Raw genomic sequence first — 26,078 nt, forward strand, 5'->3', positions numbered from 1 at the left:
CATCCATACGCTAGGAGGAGAGGGGGCGGAGCCAGGGAGTAAACTGGGCGGGGCTTCAGGGGTGGAGAAGGTAGTCATAGTAACGGTACTTTGAACGCGGCTAGCCGCTGGGACGGCTGTCGAGCCTCCTCCCGTCGCCATGGGAACTCGACTCCGTCGTTGCCTCCCTTCCCGCTTCCCGCAAAAAGCAACAAAAAAAAAACAAACAAGTGGAAAAAAAAAACCTTGAGTATTCACATTTAATATTCTTTTTTTTCCTTCCGTGTCAGTGTTGGTTATTATCTTCCTCTAACCCTGGGGGGGGGGGGGGGGGTCAAAGCCCTGCCCACCGGGGGGGGTCAGGCTGCCCCCCCCCCCCCCCCAGCCTGTGGACGATGGTCCTTCTGTTGGTTGTTAGTTCGTTTGTTTGTTGATCTGTGTACTCGGGGCGTCCGATGACGCCGGGCTGTGGGATCCAGTGTTGGCGGTGGCGGTGGAAGGGGGCGTGGCCAGGAGGGGGCGGGGGCCTCCTACCAGCTGAGCAGGTTGGTGCGCCCCAGGGTCATGAAGTACACCTGACTGGAGCCCCCGGAGCGCACGGACGCAAAGAACACCTGCAGAACACAGAACACACAGCCTTAATCCTGGACCTCACCACCGCACGGCTTGCAGTACCCCTTGAGGTAACCGCCTGTAACTGCGCGGCGATAACCACTCACAGTCTCCTACCTCGACTGTGGTCCGTGACTGTTTTGTGTCTGTCATGTAGGCCTACAACTATAAAACAATATATGATTTTGCGAAAGAAACTCAAGTGGCATATTTGACCACATAAAGCTGTCCAAAACAGAGTCTTGGAACCATTGTAGAGGTGAGGAGAAACGGCCTAAAAGATGTAAATTTCAACAGCGTAATAATATACATCTTTGTGCTTCCTTGCATGCGTGTATGTGTGCATGTGCGCGTGCGTGTGTGTTTGTGTGTTTATGTGTGACTGTGCGTGTGCGTGTGCATGTGTGGCCGTGCGTGCGTGTGTGTGCCCGTGTGTGAGTGCATGTGTGTGAGTGCATGTGTGTGTGTGTGTGTGTACCTTGTCGTTCCTCTCACAGAGGAACTTCAGCCTCTGGGCTCTCTTGTGCATGAAGACCCCGTCCAGGTGACCCGTCTCCACCGAGCGGATCTCTATCGCCTTCTCCCCCCAGCCCATGATCTGGTTAGAGCGGATATAGGCTGGAGAGAGCGAGAGAGAGAGAGCGCGAGAGCGAGAGAGAGCGCGGGAACGCGAGCGAGCGCGAGAACGAGAGCGCGCGAGAGAGCAATAGAGAGAGAGAGCGAGAGCGAGATAAGAGAGCAAGAGAGAGAGTGCGGGATCGAGAGCGAGAGCGGGAGAGAGAGAAGCGGAAAGAGAGGACGGTCAACAAGTCTCTCATATCATCCATTCCGGACCATAATGTAACGGAGGAGAGGAGAGGCACAGAAGAGGAGGAGGAGGAGGAGAGGGCGGGGCGCGCCACCGCCGGGGCGGGCCCTACCGACGGAGGTGGGCATCTCGCCCCACTGCAGCACCACGTCCTTGGTGATGCGGCCGTAGGTGTTGACGTAGACGCCCTCGTCCTCGTAGCACACCAGCAGCTCGATGCCGTCCGTGTTGGGCAGGATGATGATGGCGTGCGACTGGATGCTGCTCTGGATCTGGAGGAGGAGCCACACAGGTCAGCTCCTCAGGTTGCGGTCGTAGGACTTAGCTCTCATAGTGGTAGACACACAGTGTCTGTGTATGTGTGTCTTAGCCACGTGGGAATGTGTGTGTAAGGGGGGGGGGGGCATGGGAGGGCATGTGTGTGTGAGCCTGTGTGTGTGTTTGTGGCACGGGATAGTGTGTGTGTATGTGTGTCTTACATTTGCGTGTGATCAAGTTTGTGCGTGTGTGTGTGTGTGTGTGTGAGTGTGTGCGTGAGAGAGGGTGCGTTTGAGTGTGTCTGCGTGGGTCTTACGTGTGTGGGGAGGTAGATGTCGTACACGGCCCCAGAGTCCACGTCGACGGCGTGGAAGCCTGAGTAGGAGCCGTAGATGACCTTCAACCTCTGACCCTCCTCCACCGTGAGGTCCACCAGCAGGGGCTTGTGGACCAGGTCCCCGAAAGACTGCCGGGACCGACGGCAGGGTTAGTGCCTTGCTCCACCCAGGGAATAGAACCCCCAACCCTGGCAATGTTAGTGCCTTGCTCTACCCAGGGAACAGAACCCTTAACCCTGGGAGTGTTAGTGCCTTGCTCTACGTATGGAGCACCCTAGGGAACAGAACCCCCAACCCTGGCAGCGTTAGTGCCTTGCTCTACATACGGAGCACCCTAGGGAATAGCTCCTAGCCGTGGTCTTTAACTCCCTTCCCAGGCGTCTAAAGTGAGGCGACTCTGGTCCGAGGTTCCTACCTTGAAGGCCATGAACTTGTGGTAGGGCTTGGGAGCCCAGGCGTACACCTCCACAGAGTTCTTCAGTGCCAGGACCAAGAACTTAATCCTCTCGTACTTCACTGGGGGGGGGGGGGGGGGGGGGAGAGAGAGAGTGAAAGTGGGAAAAAGAGAGTAAGGAGAGAGAGGATTGAGAATGTTGTTGGGGTACAGCTATTCACTGTTGTTGGTGCTGATGTACTAGACGATGTGTCTAGTGCACCTAAATGTGGATGATCATACTCGTGTGATATATGGACAGAAAAGGCTAGTATTAGAGGCTAGGGTAGATTGACTGGATGACCCCCTAACCTGCACATTGAAACATGAAAGAATAAAGTCTCTTTGGGTGAAAGTGTAAGTAAATAAAAACAAATACCACAGTGGTAATTGAAATGGTTGATTGTTGCAATTGTAAAATGTGCATAAAAAGATAGGTTAACCATACATAATAAAGGGTTAAAAAGGATCCAACTCAAACTGTATTGCTGATTAACCTAATGACCAAAACCGGAACATCAGCAGTTGGACATTTTCAAGAAAGTCCACAAAGTCTCGTAACTTCTGACAAACTGATCTAAATGAGCCCACATCAATCCCACTTCTACGGAGGAAACGGATTTCCGCTGCCACCAGTGGTGCGTGGTTTCCAACAGGAAGTATAAGTCTGAACAGTAGCACTATGTGCCCTGTGCACGGTGCGAGGTCGCCTTATTAAACTGGGGCATTTCCAGCTAAAATGAGTGCCACCTGAGTGTGACACAATACTCAATGGAGATGATCATCTTTATTTTCATTGGTTTCATCTAAACTGGGAACCCCTAACCGGGGCGGTGTCCGTCCCTTGCTCTAACACAGGGAATAGAACCCCTAACCGGGGCGGTGATGCCGTCTTCCTCCACGGACGGGAAGCCCCCGTCCGTGCGCTACGTACCGACTTTATAGTGGACGGCCCCCTCCAGGTCCCCCACGGTGGTCCAGCCCTGCTTCTTCTCCACCTCGGGGTCGTTGTGCAGGATCTTGTTCCTGAGCCACGACAGGTAGTACACACGCAGCTTGTTCTTCTTGCCTGAGGACCAGAGGGAAGCCAGGGACCACAATGACACAGATAAACGTAGCGGTAGAGGGAGATGGGCGTGCATGCTGCTCGGGCTAATGAATCTCGGAGACACAACCTGGTTTCTTTTGTACTCACGCACTTGTCCTCGAGTGCTATTGTGTTTGATGTCTTATTTAAGTGTCTGAGTATTTAGAAAGGTGCTCCATAAATGAAATGCAATATTATGATTATTATTAGGGCTGTCAAGCGATTAAAAAAATTAATCTTATTAATTACAGGCTCTGTGATTAATTAATATAAATTAATGGCAGAGAAAGTATTTCTAAATAATTGAATTCTAATAAATTATGGCAGATGAGTGATTTAATGAATAATAGACATAATATACTTTAAAGTTCAAAGTCTCTCCTATTTAAAACATGTCTTTCATTAACATATGGTGCATTTTAAGAGCAAATTAATAACATTTCCATCTCACTCAAGATACAATGCATTTCAGGCAAAAATACTTTGTTTTGAATTTAACACTTTTTCTTGAATATTGTATGTGGCAAAAAACTCAATCTGAAAAAAATAAATAAATCAGTGTTCATTTTTTTAACACGTTATTTTTTCTGTCATTAATTAATCTAAATTAACGAGTTAATTTGACAGCCCTAATTATTATATTCATATTTAATTATTATCTTTTATGCAACAAAAGTTGGTTGAAACATAGATAAATTTTTCCCCCCGTATTGGAGTATTGAGTGCAGTGTTGGTAATACATGATGATGTAATTAAGTGCATTTAAAAACGCACTTGACAGCATAGGGTACACCCTGTCTGACGTGTTGGTGAGTGTAACATGTTCATTGCGTGTGAACCACATTGGATCGGAAATGACTCAACTGGAGCAACACCAGTTTGATATTTTCAGCAGTTCCACAACGTCCTATAACTTCCAACATATTCATCAACATGAGGTGCATTGATCATTTTTGAGGAAAATTAAAAAAATTAGGGGAAACTCACACATTATTCCTCATTCAAGAACAGAGTGTGATTCTAGACTTCTTGTCTGAGCGTGGGTACTTCCTGTCTGACCAACTAAAGTGTCAGTGTCTTGTATTTAGATTGCGTTGCAGGCCACATGCAACATCAACCCCATAATCCGTGACGTGCATGGCTACTACTGATTCCCACACACCTATCATGGAAACATTTAGTGTGTCGGACTACATGCTGTAAACACGCCAGGCTCTTAGCTAATAAATAAGCTGAAATAAGCCAACCACAGGCTGACCACACAACCCCGAGAAGCACGCACATGTTCTAGCGGCAGGGAAATATAGGAGAAGTAAGGCATATTCACACTTTCCAACAAAGATTTTGTTATTCAGATAAGCGGAAGTGAAAGTCGCCATTTCTGTGTCCAGTTGCACACGTGACAAATTATGTTTCGCTCTCCCTCTCCCCCCCCCCCCCCCCTCTCTCTCTCTCTCTCTCTCTCTCTCTCTCTGTCTCTCTCTGTCTCTCTCTCTCTCTCTAGACATCCCTCTGTCCCTGTACCTGAGATGGTGACGAGTACGTTGAGTCCCTCCAGGACGTCCATCTGCTGGAAGCGCCGGCGGTTGATGAGGGGGTAGACCTTCCCCTGGCCGCTGCGGTCCAGCAGCATCAGCCCGCTCTCGGTCCCCACCAACAGGTTCACTCCTACGACACACAGCGTATGCAGTCCATCATGCATAATCTGGTACCCATCACACGCCATCTGTCACACACCTGAGCTACCACATGGATACCACACCTCGGTCATCTGGGACATTACATCATCTACCCACACACCACCTAATCTGTAACCTGTAATATACACCACCTACTCTGTAACCTATAACATACACCACCTAATCTGTAACCTATAACATACACCACCTTATCTGTAACCTATAATATATACCTACTAATCTGTAACCTATAACATACACCACCTCATCTGTAACCTGTAATATACACCACCTAATCTGTAACCTATAACATACACCACCTAATCTGTAACCTATAATATACACCACCTTATCTGTAACCTATAATATATACCTCCTAATCTGTAACCTATAACATACACCACCTAATCTGTAACCTATAATATACACCTCCTAATCTGTAACCTATAATATACACCTCCTAATCTGTAACCTATAATATACCCCCCCTAATCTGTAACATAATACAACCCACTTTATCCATAAACTGTACCCTACACCACCTAATTTATAATCTATGAACCAACTAATCTGTAACCTATAAACAACACCACCTAATCCATTATCTATGCACAACCTAATCTTTAACCTGTGATCTACACCACCTCATCAGAACCCCTCACACCTCTGTAACCTACACCACCTCATCAGTAACCCTCACACCTCTGTAACCTACACCACCTCATCAGTAACCCTCACACCTCTGCAATCTGTCACCTGTCATCTACACCACCTCATCAGTAACCCTCACAAGGCGCCTGGTTCAACGGTTCAGAGGGTCAAAGGGTCAAAGGTTACGAGCTGTCCTCACCCCAGAGGGCGGCACACAGGATCTCGGAGTTGAACCTCTTCTTGTACTTGCGGATCTCGGGCGTGTCGCTGTGGGGGCGGGTGTTGACCGGGTTGACGTTGACCACCGAGCCCTTCCGGGACGGATCGAGCCGCAGCGCCTCCGCTAGCCGGGCGTCGTTAGCGTAGCCTAAAGGGTCAAAGGGCAGGCCTTAGGTAGGGGAGGAGGAGGAGGTGGAGGAGGGGGACGAGGACAGGTCAGGGTCATGGGGTCACAAGACACATTTTTGCTGTTTAAATTTAGATATATCATTATCATGTTTTGTCGTCGTGTCCTTGCTTTTGAACATAGTCGCTCTAAAACTGACCTCAATCAATCGAGTTTGATTTACGGTCATGCCTGAGTGAGTTTCCCAGCATGCCTTAGGCTGGGAGTGGGCGGGGCTTACCGACATTGTTGAGTGCGCCCGCGGAGGGCGAGACCTGCAGGAGGCGCGGGTCGATGAACGGCGTGAAGGAGGAGGAGGACTTGTGTTTCTGCATCGTGCTGCTGTTGGACTGGCTCTGCGCACGGTGGGAGCACAGTCAGAACGCACACATAGTACTGCACTAACCCACTCCACTAACCCACTGCACTGACCCCGCTGTGCCACTGGCTCTGCACACAGTCAGAACGCACACATAAAAATACTACACTAACCCACTGCGCTAACCCAGCTGTAACGCTGGCTCTGTACACAGTGGTGAAATATATTCAGACCATGCACACCAACACTGAAGCTAACCCTAATAACCCTGCTAATAATAACAATAATAAGCCCTAGCACTAACCCCAACATTAGCCCTAAAACTAACTCCAACCCTTACATTAATAACACCAACACCCAACACTATACCATTATAACCATACGCCACAGAATCCAAGCATACAGAGATATAGAGGAGGGAGAATAAAACCTACGCCATCTAGTGGTCACGTTTCAAAGCTGAGCGAGTAATGCATTGAATTTCCCATTGACCGTGTGATAACTTAAGAGGTACTGTCAAAAAACATGACAAAACGTCTGTTAAGAAACGTATTTGCAATCAAAATATAAACCTTTTAAAACATAAATAGAAATGATGACTTTTGTTTTACAATGCACCCTATTATTAATTATTAATAAGTCTATGGGGAAAATCAATGCATTTCACTGGAGAGTTTGAATACCACCAGCAGGGGGAGCCGTTTTACTCTCCCTCCCAATTATTATAGCATATTATTAGGGGATATTATTATGGGTTGTACAGCAACGTGTATGAAGAACTCAACCAGGCGGTGGAATGACAAACACAGGATGGAATGTCATGCAGTGAGGCTCAGATGGTGAGTAAATACATGCACATAAAAAATAAATAAATAGAAACACCCGGAGTGGTGGGAGAAACAAAGGAAAATGGTGGTGGGTAAAAACGAAGAATTTGGATAAGTGGTACAAAAGTATGGTCGTCTTTCCACCAGGAACATACTCACAGCTGCTCTACCTCAGGAACTCTTTGAGCTCAACCACGGGCCAGACCCTCAGGGTGCTAGCTAGACATCTATGCATCAAGGTTGTGTCTCGTACACGAAAAAGGAAATGTTTAGCTGCGCACCACCATGAATACACAAGAGCGGAATTAAAATCATCCATATATAGTGATCTACAAGATAGGCCTGTTAATATATGTCCACCAAAACCAACACCACCATCTCCTTGGAGCTTGAGGCAGACGAGGAAGAAGAAGAAAGGTGAAAAAAGGTGTCAGGGCCAGAGAGAGAACGACCAGTAGAGGGCACTGTAGGCGACGGGGGAGAACAAGACACGGACTGGCTGAAGACGGCATCGTCATCCTAAGATGATGTTGTCTTCGTGAAAGAGCTCAGACATAGAGCCGTTCGCACGTAGCTCGGATTGGTTAGGAGGAGGATGTCGCAGTGAAAGGACAGACGGATAAACAGAGCTCTGACCGGTCAGCCATGATAATCTGAAGCCCATGTTATTATAATTCAAGCTCAACGGTGCGGTTCAGACGGCCGACCAGCAGAGGTCGGCGTGAGTGCGGAGCCCTCTGCGGGGGGGTTAGGTTGGAAGGCACGGGGGAACGGTGTTAGGTCAGGAGAGCGGGACGGCAGGGTGGCCCGGCTGGGGCGACGTACCTCCAGAAAGATGGCGAGCTGGTCCAGGGGGATGTGGGGGGAGACGGGGCAGGGGCTGCCCAGGCTGGAGGCGGGGGAGGAGATGGGCGAGGAGGTGGAGGAGGAAGGGGAGGAGGGGTGGTGGCTCTGCTGAATCAGATCCGGGAGAAGGTGGATGCGGCCGGCGAAGCCGTTGCGGTCCGGGTGGTGCGGGTGTTGGTGGGGGTGGGGGTGGGGGTGGGCGTGGGGGTGATGGGGGCTGGGCGTGTGGGGGCTGCTGGACCCTGGGGAGAAACCGGGGAGCAGGGCGTGGTTGTTGTGCACCACCCCTGACCCCATGGACGACCCTGGGCTCTGGAAGTAGACAGAGGGGTGGAGGTTGGGTGGAGCTGCTTGTCTCACTACTTTAGGACAGGGGAAGGTGTTTGCTAGAGCGAGCGGGACGCTTAGGCGGCTGCCATGGCTCATTAGGCTTCCATGGCTGCCATGGGTTACGTAGCTACCGTTGCTCATGAGGCAACCGTGGCTAAAGCGGCTACCGGGGCTAACTAGGCTAGCATGGCTAATGTGGCCGGCAGGGCTAATGTGGCAAGCATGGCTATTGTCGCTAACAGGACCCGTGTGGCTAACAGGGTTCATACGGCTAACAGGGATGTTGCGGCTAACAGGGCTAATTAGGCTAGCAGGGCTACTGTGGCTAGCAGGGCTAATGTGGCTAGCAGGGCTAATGTGGCTAGCAGGGCTAATTAGGCTAGCAGGGTTAATGTGGCTAGCAGGGCTAATGTGGCTAGCAGGGTTAATGTGGCTAGCAGGGCTAATGTGGCTAGCAGGGCTAATGTGGCTAGCAGGGCTATGCTACAAGCAGGACATTAAAAAGTTAGTAAGTTCAGCTAATCACTAAAGGTTTAATTTAAGGTAGTTAACAGTACATTTACACATACAATTTTACTCAGGTTTTACATGTATAACTAACAAAATAAATTACACTAGAGTCAAGAATAAAGATTAAAAAAAACTTCTATCTAATCAAAATACTAAGGATTGGTTTAACTCAAAATTAAAGAGGAAAAATTCATCATCAGAAATGTGAGTTCCCCTGTGGCATTGTATAGAATACTGCCAAATGTCTAGCTAGCTTTCACAATTAATAATAAAGCCTGTTGTACATAGCATTATAATACATGTTATTGGTTTATGCAATTTATAAATGTACATTTACAGAATGTTGCCTTCTGATGTTGAGGGGAGGGGGGGGAGCGAAAGTATTTCTGGGAGGCAGATAGTGAGAGGCCTGACGACGGCCAATTGCAATAAGATACAGTAAGTATACAGTAAGATACAGTAAGTACAATAGGAAAAATAAACCCTGAAATCGATATTAAATAGATTTTCACAACAATGTCAGTTTTAGCCTATATTATTACTGTATTAGCCTGTATTATTACTTTAACATTACATTATTTAAAATGTATTGATTACTTTTGTAAATAAAAACATTTAACTGTTTCTACCTCTGCTTTTGATGCAATTTCTCTCTCTCTCTATCACTCCATCTCTTTATATCACCCCATCTCTATCTGTCTTACTATCGTTCTTTCTCTATCTCTCTCATCCTGAAGGCTGACCAGAAAGACAACGTAAAACAAAGTCAAACACAGAGGTCCCAACACAACACAAACAGACACACAAACTTGATACTGAAAATGAAAAATGAACTTAACAAATTAATGGATGCCTAAATGTGGGGGGTGTGGGCACACGTGTTGGGTGTGTGCGTGTGTGTGTGCGTGCGTGCGTGCTACCTGTCTGACCATCAGGGTACGGTCTCTACACGGCGTGGAGCCAGCGTCATCACCGTCGTCCTGGACGACCATGGTCTTCGCCGATGCTGTCTCCCCGTTACTCACCCGGGACGAGCTGGAGGGGTAGGGAGGGAGGTTGACTCGGTCACCTTAAATGTCTATGTACTACTGAGTCGTTCAGTGGACACTTTTAATCCAAAGGGATTTACAGTGAATTCAGCTACATGTCATTAAGGAGCGGGTCGGGGTTGGAGGACATTTTATGCAATCAAGGCGAGTACTCCGGGGTTAAAGGTAATAAGAGTGCAAACGCTACAGAACCAGGGCGAGAGGTCAAAGGTCAGAGGTTAAGCGGTGAGACGGTACCCGGCCCGCGGGTCCTCTGGTCCCGAGGTGGACTCCTCCCCTCCGTCCTGGTCCACCTCCTCGTCGTCGTCCTCGTCGGTGGTGCCCGACTCCTCGCTGGAGGAGGAGTAGTCGGTCACTTTGTGGGGCGGGGTCACCTCCTCCACTGCTCGCAGCTCCTTGGCCAGCGCTGTCAGGTCCTGTCATGGGTGGGGGGGGGGGGGGGGGGGCGGTCAAAGGTCACAACGTCAAACTCAGGTCAGGGCTCAGCGGTTGTCAGCGTCAGCGTTCTACAGGAGCAGGAAACGGGAAGGCTGCCGGAGAGGAAATGTTGGTCAGAGAGGGCAGCCAGCCAATGAAAAGCCAGCGTTGTGAGCGGAGAAGATATTAGAGGATGTAACAGGAAATAGATTAGTCGGCGTCAAGACTGCGGGCTGGGCGAGCGAGGCGCTGGAAACAGGAGAGAGAGAGAGACGTGTTAGAGAGAGGAGAAAAGAGAGTTAATTTCAGAATAGGAATGGGCGATAGAGAGAGCTACAGTTAGAGTATGGTTAGTCCAGCAGACTGAAGCCATGGACTGTAGACCCGGAAGCATTTGATGAAGCAGACCACTGCGTGCTTTTGGCTGGCATGAGGGGTAAGATGTTCACAAGACACAACTCAAACCATCCAGCACATTTTGTATGATTCACACATAAACCATATACAAACACATACACACAGACAACCCAGGCTCGATTGCAACCCACTCAATCCCCACAAAGCTCTTCTCATGGACCCCAGAAACCACTTCAACCACTCGTACCAAGCATCACAGAGCTAGCATTAGCCAAACAACAGCATAGGCCAAACACTGGTATTAGCCAACCATTCACAGGATCTAATAGTTTGGTCAACAAGCATTAGTCAACAAGCCAGAACTAAGCCAACCATTAGCATAAGCTAACCCTTAGCCAAGTCTCTTTCAACTTGACACAACTCTCGGGTCCGATGCAGCACACACACACACACACACACACACCAGCTCCGCTACAGCCAGTCTCCACCGGTAGAAGTGCAACTAGAACTAGTACAACTAGTAGAAGCAACAGAACGAGAACGAGGAGAACAACCAGTGAAAGTACTAGAAGTACAAGGAGTACAACCAGTGAAAGCACTAGAAGTACTATAGAAGTAGTCAAGTAGCAGAAGGCGTAGAAGGATGAGGGTAACTAGTAGAGCTAGTAGACCGCCATCCAGTGGCCGTGGCCCGAGCGGCCCTCACCGCAGTACGGGAGGGTCTGCCCTGCTCCCTCCTCTCCTCAGCAGGGGGCTTCTGGAGGGGGGAACCCTCAGACTTGGAGGAGGCTGGAGAGAGGAAGAGGCACAGGTCAGGAACACAGCACTAACCATGGTAGGGCACTAGGCACTGTGTGCGTGTGTGTGTGCGTGTGTGTGTGTGTGTGTATGTGTGTGTGTGTGTGTGTGTGTGTGTGACTCACTGCGGGGCCTGATCTTGTCCCCAGACCCCTGCTGGGTGGGGGTCTTACTGGAGCTGCTGGTGGAGCTGTTGGAGGAGCTGGAGCTGCTGGACCCCCCGCTGGGCGCGCCCCCCGGCCGCGACACCAAGCGCTCCACCCTGTCCCACAGCACCCTGGGCTCTGCAGCACTACACACACACACACACACACACACACACACATTTAAAAAGGGTTTATTACCATGACCATTTCTTGCATACAATGAGCATGTGTTGAGCCTGTATATTCTTTATTGATCTGATTGTTTACTTCCTGACTGTGTACAGTATATTGACTAATCTCTGACTGACCCCGTCTTGAACATGTGTTTTGTTATACATTCTTAACAACAACCACAACAAAATTTGAAAAAAGAAGGGTTTACTGTTGGCCTGTTGGATGTAAACACACATAGTGCGTTTCTAGGTCAAACAGGGGACGGTGTCCTGATGCCCGGGTGCGACCCACCTGATGGCGTTGCGCTGGGCGGCCTGGTGGCCGGGCGGTGCATTGCCCTGGTGCTGAGGAGACTCTCGCCTTGACAACACGGGAGACCTGGAGGTGGTTCTCATTGGAACCTTGCATCACAGACACAGTGAGCTGCTATGCAAACACCATACATTATGCACACACGCGCACACACTATACACGCGCATGCGGGCTCATGCACACACACACACACACACTCTCTTTGCAACTATTAAATCATGTTGCACTTAGGAGTGTCAGACCACGATTAGCATGATGGTACCAGAGAGGAAAGACATTGGCTAGCTCCTGCTAGAACGCTACACCCAGCTTCACCACCGCTAAACAGCGCTGTACACATGCCTACCGTTCTACACCACTCCACTAAATGGCTACAGCCAGCTAAACAGCAGCATTCCTGCTACAACATTACAGCCACACAACCACGCTGATGTACTGCTACACAGCTGCTACATTGCTACAACCAGCTAACGGCTACACCCAGCTACACGGCTACACCCAGCAACACCACTGCTTACCCTGGGTGGGAGCTCCTCTGGGGGGGCTGAGGGGTTGTTGGGGGAGGGTCTAGGCTGGGGGTGGGATGGCAGGTCAGTGCGATGGGGGATTGATGATGATGATGATGATGATGACGATGGGGATGATGAAGATGGATGGTTGTGTTGGTGTTGGTTGAGGAGGTCCTGTTTGGAGCGGAGGTGATGGTTTGGGAAGCCGGTGTGTGAGTGGGTCGCAGAGGGAGGGGCGCTAGCGGATGATGAGGAAGAGGTGGAGGAGGAGGAAGAGGTGGAGGAAGCTGCCATGCTGGCGTTGCTCTTTAAGGCGGCCATGTTGGAGCGCACCTTCCAATGACAAAAAACACAGGGGGGGGGGGGGGGGATCAGCATGCGCACAAAATCATACTTTAAAAGAAAGAAAGAAAGAAACAAACAAAGACAAAGTAAACAGGGTTACCGTGGCAACAAAAGGGGGGAATCATGTGATGGATACTGGATTAAAAAAATGGATGCAGTGGATACTGCTTACGCCGTTATTTATGGAGTCCAGGCATTATAACAAAAACACGAAACAAGACTTAACTTAACTTCATGGATTGGAGCGTAGTGAACTGAAACTAGTGTACACATTGAATGTTAAGTTTTAGTTTCAGAAAGTGGACCCGTGGGGCATTTTCACGTCCGAGGTCTTGATGCGGGAGATGGCTGTTTTAGACCAAGCGGCGTTGGCTTGAAGCCAGACAGGATGTGCGTGTGCGAGTGTTTTGTATGTCTGACTAACTTTGGTATTTATGACACACCAAGACCTTATAAAACACAAGTGTTTATGATGCTTTCTGTCCTGTATTCTACAGTCAGACCGTTGCAGGCCTCATGAAGTTACAAATACGACTCAGCCAATGAGAGCAAGAACGTCACCAACCGACCTCATGCATAACAACTCTCTCAACTTTCCCAAATTCTCATAGACAGGCACACACACGCAGAACACACACCCATAGGCACAGGCAACCGATGAACATGAAATGTTTGCAAACACAAACACACACACACACCTAACACCCCATGACTTCAAACTCATAAGCCTTATATAATTATCTTGACATTAATAACATACAGAACACACAGAAAAAACTGACTAACAGACACGGGAAATGTGTGTTAGAAATGTAAGAGTTTCATCATCACAGCATGACAACAATCAACAACCAATGGAAAGTTGGTTGCCCACCAACTGTGTTCAGAGTCCCATCCTGAAGGAAGGAGCTGTGTTACTGCTGTTATTGTTGTTATTGTTTACACAGGGTAGTGATGTCACTGCTGGGCTGTCGGAGAAAAGCGATGGGGGAAGAGATAAAGCAAGGGGCCACTGAGCTCCCGGGAGCACTCCTCCGATACAGGAAGTGAACGCACAAACACAGGAAGTACAGCACAGATGAAGACCAGGATTAGCATCACAGACATTCAGAGCAAAAAGATGACTTCAGAAAAAAGACAATAATACCTTAAACATAGAAAACAACATGAGTTTGTCACATCAACATTATTAATGCGCTTATATATAAAGGGTCATCATTACTTCATGTTAATAACATCAACAGACAATAGACAACAGATTAATACTGAAATTAACCACTTGCACCAGTGTTGGCACTCTTCCAAAGGTAACGGGAGGTAGTGGGATAGTGTTAGATATTAGCAACATAGCGTACTGTGTGTGTCATAGGGTTGTCCGTGAAATCATGTTTGTGTATGCATTATCTCTCTGTCTGTATGTATCGTGTTTGTGTGTGTGAGGGGGGACGGAGGTTGCCGTAGTTACCTGGGGCTCCATGGGCCGGTGCAGGGCGGGGGTCTCTGTGGGGGCGGGGCCATTGGGGTGGGAGGACTCTGAGCGGGGGGGCGGTGGGGGCGGCTTGGTCTGGGGGGAGCCCTGGATATTCTTACGGTAGCGCTCGTCAGCCTGGACACACACACACACACACACACACACACACACACACACACACACACACACACACACACACACACACACACACACACACACACACACACACACACACAGAAAATGGACAGACCCAGAAACGCAAGTTAAGAAGTGCTCTATGCAGTAACAGCAGTGATAGCTAAGGAGAGAGAGAGAGCGAGAGAGTACTAGATCGATAGAGAGAGGGAGCGCAAGCATTTAGTTGCTAGAGTAAGTAAGCGTCACCCTGCAGAGCACACAGTTAGAGTAGTTTCTAGAGGAGACTCACACACTAAAGACAGACACACAACCTCCCTGAGGAGTCATGTGACCGACCAAACCAACACCTCAACATGTTTCCATGCCAACCCTACACACAGGGACACCCACAGATTGTCCGACAGTTGATGAGGTGTTGATGGTGGTGATGAATGTTGATATGATGTGAAGATAATATGAACGTGTTATTGAGGAGGTTGGGGTCTTGGAAGATACTGGGATCACACCGGGAAATCTTCACACTAGCAAGACCGGAAAAAATCTTTATCTAGTGGTACTTTCTCAACTGCACAAGAAAGCAGGAGAGGATTTTCTTCAGAAAGTATTTTGGCTTTAATAATAATAATAATAATAATAATAATAATTATTATTATTATTATTTTCAATAAACAAACATGAGAAATTTTTGTAGTCAACTTTTCTAACAGAAATGCTCTGATTAACAATTTCCCCGCTGTCTCGTCAATCTTTTCTCTGGCTTCCTTGGTACATGATGGGAACCCAGGACACTGACAAGGACTAACAATGACCAACGAGATACCTTGTTAGGGTTGAAGGAGTGAACATAGCCAGTTCACAACATAAAATGTTAGCTTTACAGGCGCTAGCACAGTTAGCCCCATTGGCATGTTACAGAAAGTAATGAATAACTGATATTGAAAATTCTAAATCAGTTATTGTACATCGTAGTGGGTGCTTAATGTACTTTTTGGTTAGAAATGGCTTCGATTCATATTTTAAACAGGATTCACTGAAGTTCACAGCCACTTGGTCAGTTGTGGTCGTGTCATGTATTATATTTCTCTTTAAAACGGAAATATGTTGTGTTAGAATTAAAGAAGATTGAAGAAGCAGACGCATCCTGGCAACAGGCCTATGGTTAGACTGGTTGTACTGGGAGATGTACTGGTGTAGAAGAGGTGTAGCTCAGAGTTTACAAGGCACAAGATAAGGGTCTTCCATCACCATGACAACACCACCACATCATCAACACTCAGCCCATCCCAGCGCGAAGGGGGTGTGAGTACACACAAGCACACAAAGCATTTCTACTGCGGCTGGCACCATGGCAACCTGCAACGAGGGCTTCACCTCTCTGATTGGCTCAGAGTCAGGGGCGGGGCCTTGGAGCTGGGAGGGTGGGGTCCTCTCATGGACCACATCAACCTGACCGCCCGCAGCTGATTGGGCGGTCTGCGGGGGTCTGCTGGCCTGCTGATGCTGCTGGAGAGAGAGGAGGTACGCCTGCTCCTCCTCCAGCTGTTTCTTGAGCTTCTGAGCTTGTCTTTGCTCCTCCAGCTCCTTCCACTTGCACTCCTGGGTTCAGGGAGGAGGTGGAGGAGGAGGAGGAGGTGGAGGCGTATAACGTCATCATCCATGTTACTACAATGGGCTAGACAACCCCCAGACAACCCCGCAGTGTCGTTCGGGACAACTGGAAGCATTTGACCCGAAACCACAGATTTGTATTGATTTCTATCCAACATGCTTACATGATTGAATTTGCATAAATATATATAAAAGTACCTATTTATTTCCAAGAACCTTAATTCATTCTTTAGTAGCATTTGGCTCTCATTTGGAAATTGTGTAAAAAGGAGCTATACACACTAAACGTTTATGATAAGCTGTTTGTTTCATGTTGTCGTCATGGAAAGGATCTCCACGGTTACAGCCACACCTGAACTGTTTTTGGCGGCGGCCTACAAGAGGCGTGTAGGACTGTAGTTAAATCCTTCTCCATGACTCATACGTTGGTCCATGCAGACGCAGATCTGCATGTTTTTATACATATGCGGTGAGAGTGCTCTTGCTGAAAAAATAGGTCAGTTTTCTCTTGAGGAACTAATGAATGAATACCTTTCCGGATGAATGAATGAATGAATGAATGAACGCTTCATCGCAGTGAGAGCTAACCACGCTGTACAGGAGGTACTGCCGGTGCGAGTGACGATGACGATGATGATGATGAAGATGATGACGGTGTGTGAACGGGGAGGGGGAGGAGGCGGCGGCGGTAACGTGCGAAGCGGAGGAGGAGGTGAGGCGTCCCTTCCTCCCTTTATCTCCCTTTCCTCCGTGCGTGAGAAAAACAATCCCTTAACAATAAAACTACTGCGGGCCCCCCCCCACCCCCCCCCACAATGCCCGCCTCCCTGACCTCCCTCCCTCCCCCTCTACTACCGACCCTCCACCAAACACGCAGTAAAACATCTGGGCCAGACACTGACAGTTAAGCCTTTAACTCCGCTAGGACTGGCGGTTACCCAGTGACGTCCTCACCGGGAGGGGGGACACAAACAACCCTGTTCCCATCGGCAGGGGAACATGCATTCTAACGCAGCCATGGAACATCACAGATCACACTCTGCTGCACAGCTGGACGGGCCGGCAGCTGTTTTAAACACCTGTTATTTTGGATGCTAACTGGTAGCATGGCTAGCTGGAAGGGGTTTGGAGGAGGGGGGGGGGGGGGGTACTCACATGTAGCATGGTTAGTCGGTGGAGGGTTAGAGGGGGGTAACTCACCAGGAGCATGGCTATCTGGTGGAGGTTTTGAGGGGGGTAACTCACCAGGAGCATGTCTATCTGGTGGAGGTTTTGAGGGGGGTAACTCACCAGTAGCATGGCTATCTGGTGGAGGGTTAGAGGGGGGTAACTCACCAGTAGCATGGCTATCTGGTGGAGGTTTAGAGGGGGGTAACTCACCAGGAGCATGTCTATCTGGTGGAGGGTTAGAGGGGGGTAACTCACCAGTAGCATGGCTATCTGGTGGAGGTTTAGAGGGGGCCGGGGGGGGGTAACTCACCAGTAGCATGGCTATCTGGTGGAGGTTTGAAGGGGGGTGTAACTCACCAGGAGCATAGCCTGTTCATGGAGCAGCTGTTGCTGCAGCATCTCTAGGTGCCTCTGCTCCTCCTCCAGTTGGCGACGGATGTACTCCTGTCGATCGAAAACAAAACGGAATTTAGACCGACGATTGATTCCCTCTTCGATGGCTGGCCGAGTGCACATCCGACACTCGTGTAAAATGTGACATCTCTTGTATTTTGCAAAAAAAAAAAAAAAAAACTAAATGGTAACTGCTTACTCCTCTCCTAGCTTCCAACCGGTCTTCCTAGCCGCTAACGCCTAGCTCCTCGCTCCGCCCCCGGTGCTACTTACTCCTCCTACCTGTTCACGGTCGGCCCTTCGCTTCTCGTCGTCGGCCCTCCGGCGGTCCTCGTCCTCCTTGCGCCGGCGCTCCACCTCCTCCACGCGGCGCTTCTCGTCCTGCTCCCGGCGCCGCTGCTCCCGCTCCTGCTGCCGCCGCATCTCCCGCTCCCGGCGCTGTTGCTGTGGTCCGCCACCGGGGGGCGCAGGGGGGGGGGTGAAGAGAGTGCAGAGGTCAGTCGCGTTGAGAAACAAAACGTACGGCGCTGCACTGTCGTTCCGAGGACGTCACGTTGGCGACGTGTTACCGTGAGGCGAAAGCTGGGTGTTAAACGTTTAAACGTTTCATTGTGATTGTACGATCCTGTCAAGAGTAAAAACACGCCTTGTGATTGGCTTTCCGACTCGTTGGGTCATCGGTGATTAGGCTGAGTTCTACATGAAATATACAACGGTAGGAGATTTTGATTGGCTGTGACTGGTGTCCGGGTGATGGGAGTGTTTGGACGAATGAAGACAGAGCATCAAATAATGTTTGAGTAAATTGCCCTCAGCAAGCAACGAAGCACGTTCCAGAAACCCAGATGCTGCCGCCATGGCAACAGTACAGAAGCGACCGGGTGATCATGTGACTCACTGGGCCGACCTTGAGAGGTGATTTATCGCTTGATAAAGTTCAACCCCTCTTTAATCAGTCTAGCGGCAGTAGTCCATAATGATCCCTTGCAGTCAGGCCGGGACACCAAAACATCACATTTAAGGCTTTGGGCACTCGGAGGAATAGTTCCGCTGGTTGCGGAACACAGCTCTGCTGTGCTGGCTCCTGGCCAGCCGGGACAACCATCAACCAACAACAGATCACATGTTCAGCTGCGGTACATGTGCTCTCCGCCTGACATGGTGACAAGTCAGCCTGGGCTGGTGTGGTTTCCGCAAAAGAGTCTAGTCCAGTGGAGCCCCTGCCTTCACCCTCGAGGGGCTATTAGCTTGTAGCATAGCCAGCCGGTTAGGGGAGGGGGATATTAGCCAGCAGGTACCATTGCTAGTCCATAGCTCGATGGCTAGCCCATAGCTTGGTGGCTTGCTCATGAAGATTGAGTGGTGGGTGGGGGGGGGGGGGGCGGGGGGGTGAGACTTAAGACTAGTAGAACAACTTGCATTACGCATGATGAATCGGGAGCTAAAAGGAGAACTCTCCCATGAAGGACGATCACATGACGTCGGGGAAGAGGATCAATCACAGTGGAGATTTTATCAGAGGAAAATCTGTTTCAAGCCACCGCCCCCCCCCCCCCCCCACCCATAACGTCCCAGTAAGTACTACAATAGACAGAGGACGCTCTCTCTCTATCCCCGCTTCTCCTCCCCCTCCCTTCCCTTAAGCCACTCCCTATATCCTCCTCATCTAACACAGCCTCCTCCTCTCCACCTTCTCCCGCCTTCCCACCGAACCACCACCACCTCCCCATCTCCCCCCCCCCCCCCCCCCCCCCCCCCCCCTCACCTCCTCCAGCCTCTTGCGCTGCTCCTTCTGCTGCTCGATGCGCTTCTGCCGCTCGGCGAGGAGCTGCCGCTTGTACTCCTCCTGCTCGCGGAGCTGCTGCTCCTGCAGGTGCTGCTGCCGCCGCAGGGCCTCCGAGCGCTCCTTGTTCTCCTGCTGCAGGCGGATGAAGTCGCGCCGCAGCGTGGACTCGCCCGGAACGTTGACGATGGAGCTGGGCGGGGGGGGGAGAGACACACACACAGGGCGAGCATGTTGGTACCGCGACAGCAAAAAGATATGTGCGCATGTAAGCATCTCGTAGCAAAGGGGAGCTTGGTGTGTTAGCATCCCATCGCAGTACAGAGATGTTTGCATGCTAGCACCCGGGTACAGCAGAGTTCTAGAAATGTGGCATCTTGTAGCGTCAGAAACGGAGAGGTGTATAACATTTGTTTTTATGTAATAAACCAAATATCTGGTATCTGATTTTGCGGGTTAGCATCTCAATAGCAGAGGTGTGTTGGTATGACGGTGTGTTTGTGTTTGTGTTTATACAGTGATGGATCCTAGTGTTCTACAGGGAACACCAAGATAAAAGTATGTACCTGGGCTCCCCTTGCTGCTCAGGGGTCTCCTCCTCCTCTTCCTCGCTGCCACTGTACTCGTACTCCGTCTCATCTGGAGGTCAAAGTTCAGGGTTCGTTCACAACCGTCGACATGGACATGGAAGTTGAACGGTATTTTAAGTCAAGCGACAAATACAACGGCGACGATAATATCATGTCAAATTAACTCTAAGGGACTTATATAAATAATATAGAATAATAGAATAATATAAATAATATAAAAGCGGCCACTGCTTAATGAGTTTCTAGTGAACAGGAGGTCTCGGGGGTCCCTCCCTCCAGCCCCGGGTGGACCCCCAGCGGAGGCTCACCCTTCTCCCCCCTCTTCTTCTTGGTGCGGTCGATGTGGTCCTTGAGCTGGATGCGGACCTGCCTCTCGTTGGGCTGGTCCCTGATGAAGGGGTGCTTGAGCAGCTGCTCGGTGGGGGGCCGCTGGGTGTAGTTCTTCACCAGGCAGCCCTCGATGAAGCTGAAGAACTTCTTGGACCTGTGGGGAAGAAACAAAGAGGAGATTTACACGGTCTATACTCGAGTAGCGTGGCACTCGCCCCCCCTCCCCCCTCATTCACTTTGTATGGGACAGGTGGGGGCAAGGGATTCTGGCAGACCATACGGACTCATGGTGGGATTTCATTTCCTGGTTTGAAGCACTTCCGTCGACAAAGTGGTAAACTGCCACAAGCAGCCGCTAGAGAGAGTGCAGGGCGTTGTGATCCTTTAAATAGCCTGATGCATGATAGGGAATTATTTATGGGTGGATGGATGGCTAGATACCTAGCTGGAAGGAGAGATTGAGGGTGGGTGCAGGCATGGATCCTGCATCCACGCCTCTATCCATCGATGGATAGAGGGGTGGATGGATAGATACTGTAGAAAGACGGATATTGAGAGGATGGCTAGAGGCATGGATGGATGCAGGCATGGACGGATGGATGGATAGAGGGATGGATGAATAGAAAGATGGAGAGAGCGATGATGGATAGGGGAATGGTTGGCTGGATAAAAACAGATAAGGTACAGGAACAGGACAGGAACAGGACAGGAAACCAGATAAATGCCACTCTACCATTTCTTGGACTTGAGACGAGGGGGCGGGTTCCTGGGAATCAGGAAGAGGGCTCTCATTGGATGCATGTCGCACAGCGCTGAAGAAAGAGGAGGAGCCAAGAGTCAGACAGGACCAGGCGAGCCAAGATCATCTGGCTCCCAGATGGGACCATGTGACACGTATTAACTTGTACTTTACGGTTTAATTAAGCAGCACTAGTGTCTTGGGTGCTTGACTTCCGTCCGAAAGATTATGGGTTCAATCCCCGTAGTCAGCTTACTGGTTACTGGCCACTAGAGCAAGAGGGCTTAACCCTTACCTGCTCCTTCAAGTCCCTTTGGATGAAATCATCTCCTAAATGTTGCTAAATAGTAACAGCCATGATACGTTTGAAAATGGCCTCGATGAATATTGGCCACGGTAGACAGTGACGCTGTATCTAAAGTGAATTCCCTTCATGGAGTGCTAAGCTTAGTATCCTAATCTCCTCTTTGTTGATGCTGCTGTGTTTGTACACACTGTGTAATGACAGTAGTAGTAGCTAAGTGCACGTGGTTTCGCACAAGGACTTACGCGGAGCCCCCTCGGCCATCTCGATGGCAGTGATTCCACAAGACCACAGATCACTCTGCGGGACACAACAACAGTCAGCACGACGCAACACCGGAAATCTCATGCCACTTTCCATCCATCTGTCTGTCTCAAACCATCGACGTCAAAAAACTTTTCTCTTCTCTTACTCATGCATGATTTTGTGCTGTGGTATTGGTTAGTTAGTCTTCGCTGTCTTCTCCGTTAGCAGGGTTAACCCGATTCTTACACTGGTGAGTCTGATCCCGTAGTCGGAGTGAGCATGGTTAGCGTCGTTATAGCCTGACTTCATACCCGGTAGTCGTATGTTGCATCCGGGTTCTCGTCGCAGGCGATGACCTCGGGGGCCATCCAATAGGGCGTCCCGATGAAGGTGTTCCTCCGCCCCACTGTCCGGTCCAGCTGAGCACTCACCCCGAAGTCCACTGGAACCAGTCAGAACCGGTTAACACCAATTAGAACCGAGCCGATTAGAGCACGTAATAAAGGTTTTGAACAGGTTTTAGAACCAGTAGAAACAGGTGAGAACAGACTAAAACCAGTTAAGATTATGTCATAAAAATAAAGATCCAGGAAAGTAGTATATAGAGTAAAATGAATAGTATTAAATATAATGGAAAAACGTTAAGCACTTTGTATGGCAGTTTTGCAAGAAGAACAGTCTTAAAAACATTTGATATGATTAAGCCTGCGCTAAGCCACGCTAGCGGAGAGCTCTCCGTACCAAGCTTGACCTCGGCGTTCTCCGTCAGAAGAACGTTCTGTCCTTTGATGTCTCGATGGATCACATGATGGGCGTGAAGATGAGTCAATCCCTACGCAGAGATTCACAAAATAACAAATGCGATGAGATTACTTCAGAGTATATGAGTAATCCTGAGCGAAATAGTTTGAGTGACAATTACTGTGCTTGTTGGGCATATGGCGAAAAAAGTTTGCCACTACACACACAGGTGAGTTGAAGAGCGCGTCTGATGCAGTAGCTCCCTTTCTGCTGGACTAACCATTGCTGATTGATGTAAAGTACATCACTAATTGTGCACCTCTTGTTATTAGCCTCAATAGCGGGAATGCAGCCAGTTATACCCAGTTCGTTATATTCATAATAGTGCTAATTCAAGGGCTTTCATAAATGGCCTTAGGCTCCATCCAAATTGTGCGACCTCATTCGGCCATGGATAGTGACATTGTGAACTTGTTGAACTAAAAACCATTGGAGCTCTTTGATTGCCACTTTAAGTATGTTTAGGTTCATATCCCAGTGTTTTTGGAGATAAACTCCATCTCCCAGCATGCCCCGGGGAGGTGACTGCGTGGCGTTGGGTGGCGACTGACCCGGAGGATCTCTCGAGAGATGTAGGCGATCCAGTCCTCCTTCAGCGTGTTTCCCTTGGTGTTCTTCACCAGGTCTGTGATGGAGCCAGCACCACAGAACTCCATCACCAGCTACACACACACACACACACACACACACACACACACACACACCACAAACAAAGGCATGTTCAGGGATTGCACATTATAGAACTACGATGGCTACGAATGTAATTTTGGACCAACAAGACTTCTAATATTTATTAAAAAAAACCTTGAGAGGACAGAGTGTTGTAATCATAGTAATCTACATTGATTCCTAAGAGTAAACATATTCAGATTATCAGATTATTCAATCCGATAATCTGACACATTATTCAATGTGTGTGTACCCAGAGCTGGTCATCGTGTCCCGGGGGGCTTTTCTTGATGAAGGCTCCATAATATGTAGCAATGTTCCTGTGGTGGGAGTACTTCTTCAACATGTTGATCTCAAGTTTGATCTCCTCCTCCTCGTCCTGCACACACACACACACACACACACACAGACACACACAGTTTCAGAATGCTCGACATCATCTTTAACCAACCAGCCTGCAAATTAAACAGTTATTCAGAAAGTCAGACAGACGTCAGGGAAACAGACAGCTTACTGACCTCTGTGACGTCCATGACCTTGATGGCCGCCAGCTGGCCGGTCTTGACATGTCGACCCTGGAGAGAGATAAAGAGAGAACCTCAGTTCACAAGGCCAACACATGCACCACCAGGCTACGTTGCTCAGTTAAATCTGGCTGTGTCACTGTAACATTGTAAACATCGCTTATACTTAAGTTCCATAACGCTACAACACCATGATGTTACGTAATGTCAAATCTGGCACAAGACACATAGGGAATATATTTGGGAAATATCAGGAGTGGTGTGAACTCATTACTGAAGTAGTGCAAAAAGACGACCTGCTGACTCTGACACTAAACAGGTATTTTAAACATAATCAAGTGAATGAGTTGAACAAGTGAACTTCCACGTCGTGTGGTCTTTCATCTAAAGCCACGCCCTGTCGAGTCCTAGCTACCTCATCACAAACACTCATCATCATAAACACCAACAAAATGCAGGAGAACTTTGTGTGTGTGTGTGTGTGTGTGTGTGTGTGTGTGTGTGTGTGTGTGTGTATGTACGTGTGTATTTGTGTGTGGGTGTGTGTTTGAACACAAACACAAGACAAAGACTGGTTTTAAGCCTCTTGCGACGCACTTTCATCTGCGATCACACCGCCCCCATAGCGGCGCTAGTGGCTCTAGACTAGGGATGACATCATCCCTCACACAGACGGAACCGGGGGGGGGGGGGGGGGTTGGATGTGTGTGTGTGTGTGTGTGTGTGTGTGTGTGTGTGTGTGTGTGTGTGTGTGTGTGTGTGTCAGGACCGCTATATGTGAGCCGATGGAGGCAGAGCATGCCTTGTGTGTCTGCTTGTATACGTGTGTTCCAAGGGTTTTATCTGATTAAGTCAAAGCACACACTTAATGGGAGCGTGTGTGTGTGTGTGTGTGTGTGTGTGTGTGTGTGTGTGTGTGTGTGTGTGTGTGTGTGTGTGTGTGTGTGTGTGAGTGAGAGTGTTTCATAAAGGCAGTCACATGATTCCATTGTGTGAAATGGACACCTGAGCTGCCAATCCCCCCCATCTGTATGTGAGAAATGGCGCAGTCCGCAGGCAATGATGAGAGGTTAGCCCACCTCTGCTGTGTGGGTTAGCCCACACAGCAGAGGTGGGTGGCCTCTTGCACTAGGCAATCTCAGAAATCTACCACAGTGTAATGTGGCACACTAAACTATACTTTGATATTATACCATACTAGGCCACAACACATTACATTAACCTACTCGCATATAACATTCTATTCCTACCACCCTAGTCCGTACTGCACTATACACTAAAACGACACTATACTTTAATACTACGCTATACTGCAGAAAGTAGGCTGCACTGCCGCAGTGCCCTTTGGCCAGAGATGTCGGATGCTCTCCTTCAGATCCTCATCTCATGCCTGACCACATGCTGAGTCGACTGTTCATTTGGTAACACACACACACGCACAAATGTAGACACACACACACATACACACACACACACACACTCAACTATACACATTAATACACACAGAGCCAGTGACATCATGACAGACTTGACAAATGGGGCGAATCTCTGGTAACTTCAGACCACAACCTCTCAGTCAAACTTTCTCTCTGTTTCCTTTTGTCACTCGCTCGCTTAGCTTGTGTGTATGGCTGAATGTGTGTGTTCTCCTTGTGGCAAAAGGTGACCTCAGAAAGCAGACAGTAATAATTATAAGGACAGAAAAACACACACACACACACACACACACACACACACACACACACACATGCGTCAGGAGGATGACATCATCCAACTTATTTTCAAAAGAAATCCTTCTTCTTAGAATCAACTTGTGTCAAAGGGTAGCAACTATACAACACAGCTTCTCTCACATCCATTAGAGTGGAGACACTAACTCACCTAGTTGAAGTTAGTTCTACGATTACTATGCTGTCTATGTAACAGTGTCCCATGACAAGCACGGGGGGGGGGGGGGGGGGGGGGGCGCTAAATCCACCATTTAAACACTAACACCCAACACACCTCTGGCTGCTTGTCTGTAGAAAACAAATACAGCTTTGTCCTTCTAATCCTCATCTTCCTCCAAACCTCCGCCAGTCCCTTAGTCACCCTCCGTCCCCCCCAAGCCCCCCTTCAATGCGTCCCAGAATGCACCACTCCC

At 49.1% G+C, this 26,078-nt stretch overlaps 1 protein-coding gene across 11 annotated transcripts in view; it reads right to left on the minus strand.

Moving 5' to 3' along the window:
• Positions 1-324: 324 nt before the first annotated feature.
• LOC311358664 (mitogen-activated protein kinase kinase kinase kinase 4-like) overlaps positions 325-26,078 on the minus strand; it is a 39,892-nt gene continuing 14,138 nt past the window's right edge. The window contains exons 3-32 of one of the 11 annotated variants that reach the window (XM_084478767.1): positions 23,930-23,986; positions 23,665-23,790; positions 23,294-23,404; positions 22,683-22,773; positions 22,253-22,383; positions 21,941-21,995; positions 21,386-21,464; positions 20,631-20,806; positions 20,299-20,371; positions 19,715-19,925; positions 18,223-18,393; positions 17,914-18,000; positions 16,150-16,374; positions 14,635-14,775; positions 12,834-13,157; positions 12,295-12,404; positions 11,809-11,975; positions 11,592-11,674; positions 10,349-10,527; positions 9,992-10,097; positions 8,202-8,534; positions 6,472-6,586; positions 6,045-6,233; positions 5,040-5,183; positions 3,363-3,497; positions 2,411-2,511; positions 1,974-2,123; positions 1,512-1,671; positions 1,070-1,209; positions 325-593 (exon numbers count right to left, since the gene is read on the minus strand). In XM_084478767.1, the coding sequence (XP_084334893.1) occupies positions 510-593; positions 1,070-1,209; positions 1,512-1,671; positions 1,974-2,123; positions 2,411-2,511; positions 3,363-3,497; positions 5,040-5,183; positions 6,045-6,233; positions 6,472-6,586; positions 8,202-8,534; positions 9,992-10,097; positions 10,349-10,527; positions 11,592-11,674; positions 11,809-11,975; positions 12,295-12,404; positions 12,834-13,157; positions 14,635-14,775; positions 16,150-16,374; positions 17,914-18,000; positions 18,223-18,393; positions 19,715-19,925; positions 20,299-20,371; positions 20,631-20,806; positions 21,386-21,464; positions 21,941-21,995; positions 22,253-22,383; positions 22,683-22,773; positions 23,294-23,404; positions 23,665-23,790; positions 23,930-23,986 (4,254 nt within the window). In that variant the 3' untranslated portion in view covers positions 325-509. Of the gene's footprint in view, positions 594-1,069; positions 1,210-1,511; positions 1,672-1,973; positions 2,124-2,410; positions 2,512-3,362; positions 3,498-5,039; positions 5,184-6,044; positions 6,234-6,471; positions 6,587-8,201; positions 8,535-9,982; positions 10,098-10,348; positions 10,528-11,591; positions 11,675-11,808; positions 11,976-12,294; positions 12,405-12,833; positions 13,158-14,634; positions 14,776-16,149; positions 16,375-17,913; positions 18,001-18,222; positions 18,394-19,714; positions 19,926-20,298; positions 20,372-20,630; positions 20,807-21,385; positions 21,465-21,940; positions 21,996-22,252; positions 22,384-22,682; positions 22,774-23,293; positions 23,405-23,664; positions 23,791-23,929; positions 23,987-26,078 lie in introns of all 11 variants that reach the window. The other 10 variants (XM_084478769.1, XM_084478766.1, XM_084478768.1 and 7 more) reach the window with 10 other exon arrangements.

The sequence above is a fragment of the Micromesistius poutassou genome (genome assembly GCF_964030765.1).
Source record: "Micromesistius poutassou genome assembly, chromosome: 14".
Classification (NCBI taxonomy): Eukaryota; Metazoa; Chordata; class Actinopteri; order Gadiformes; family Gadidae; genus Micromesistius; species Micromesistius poutassou.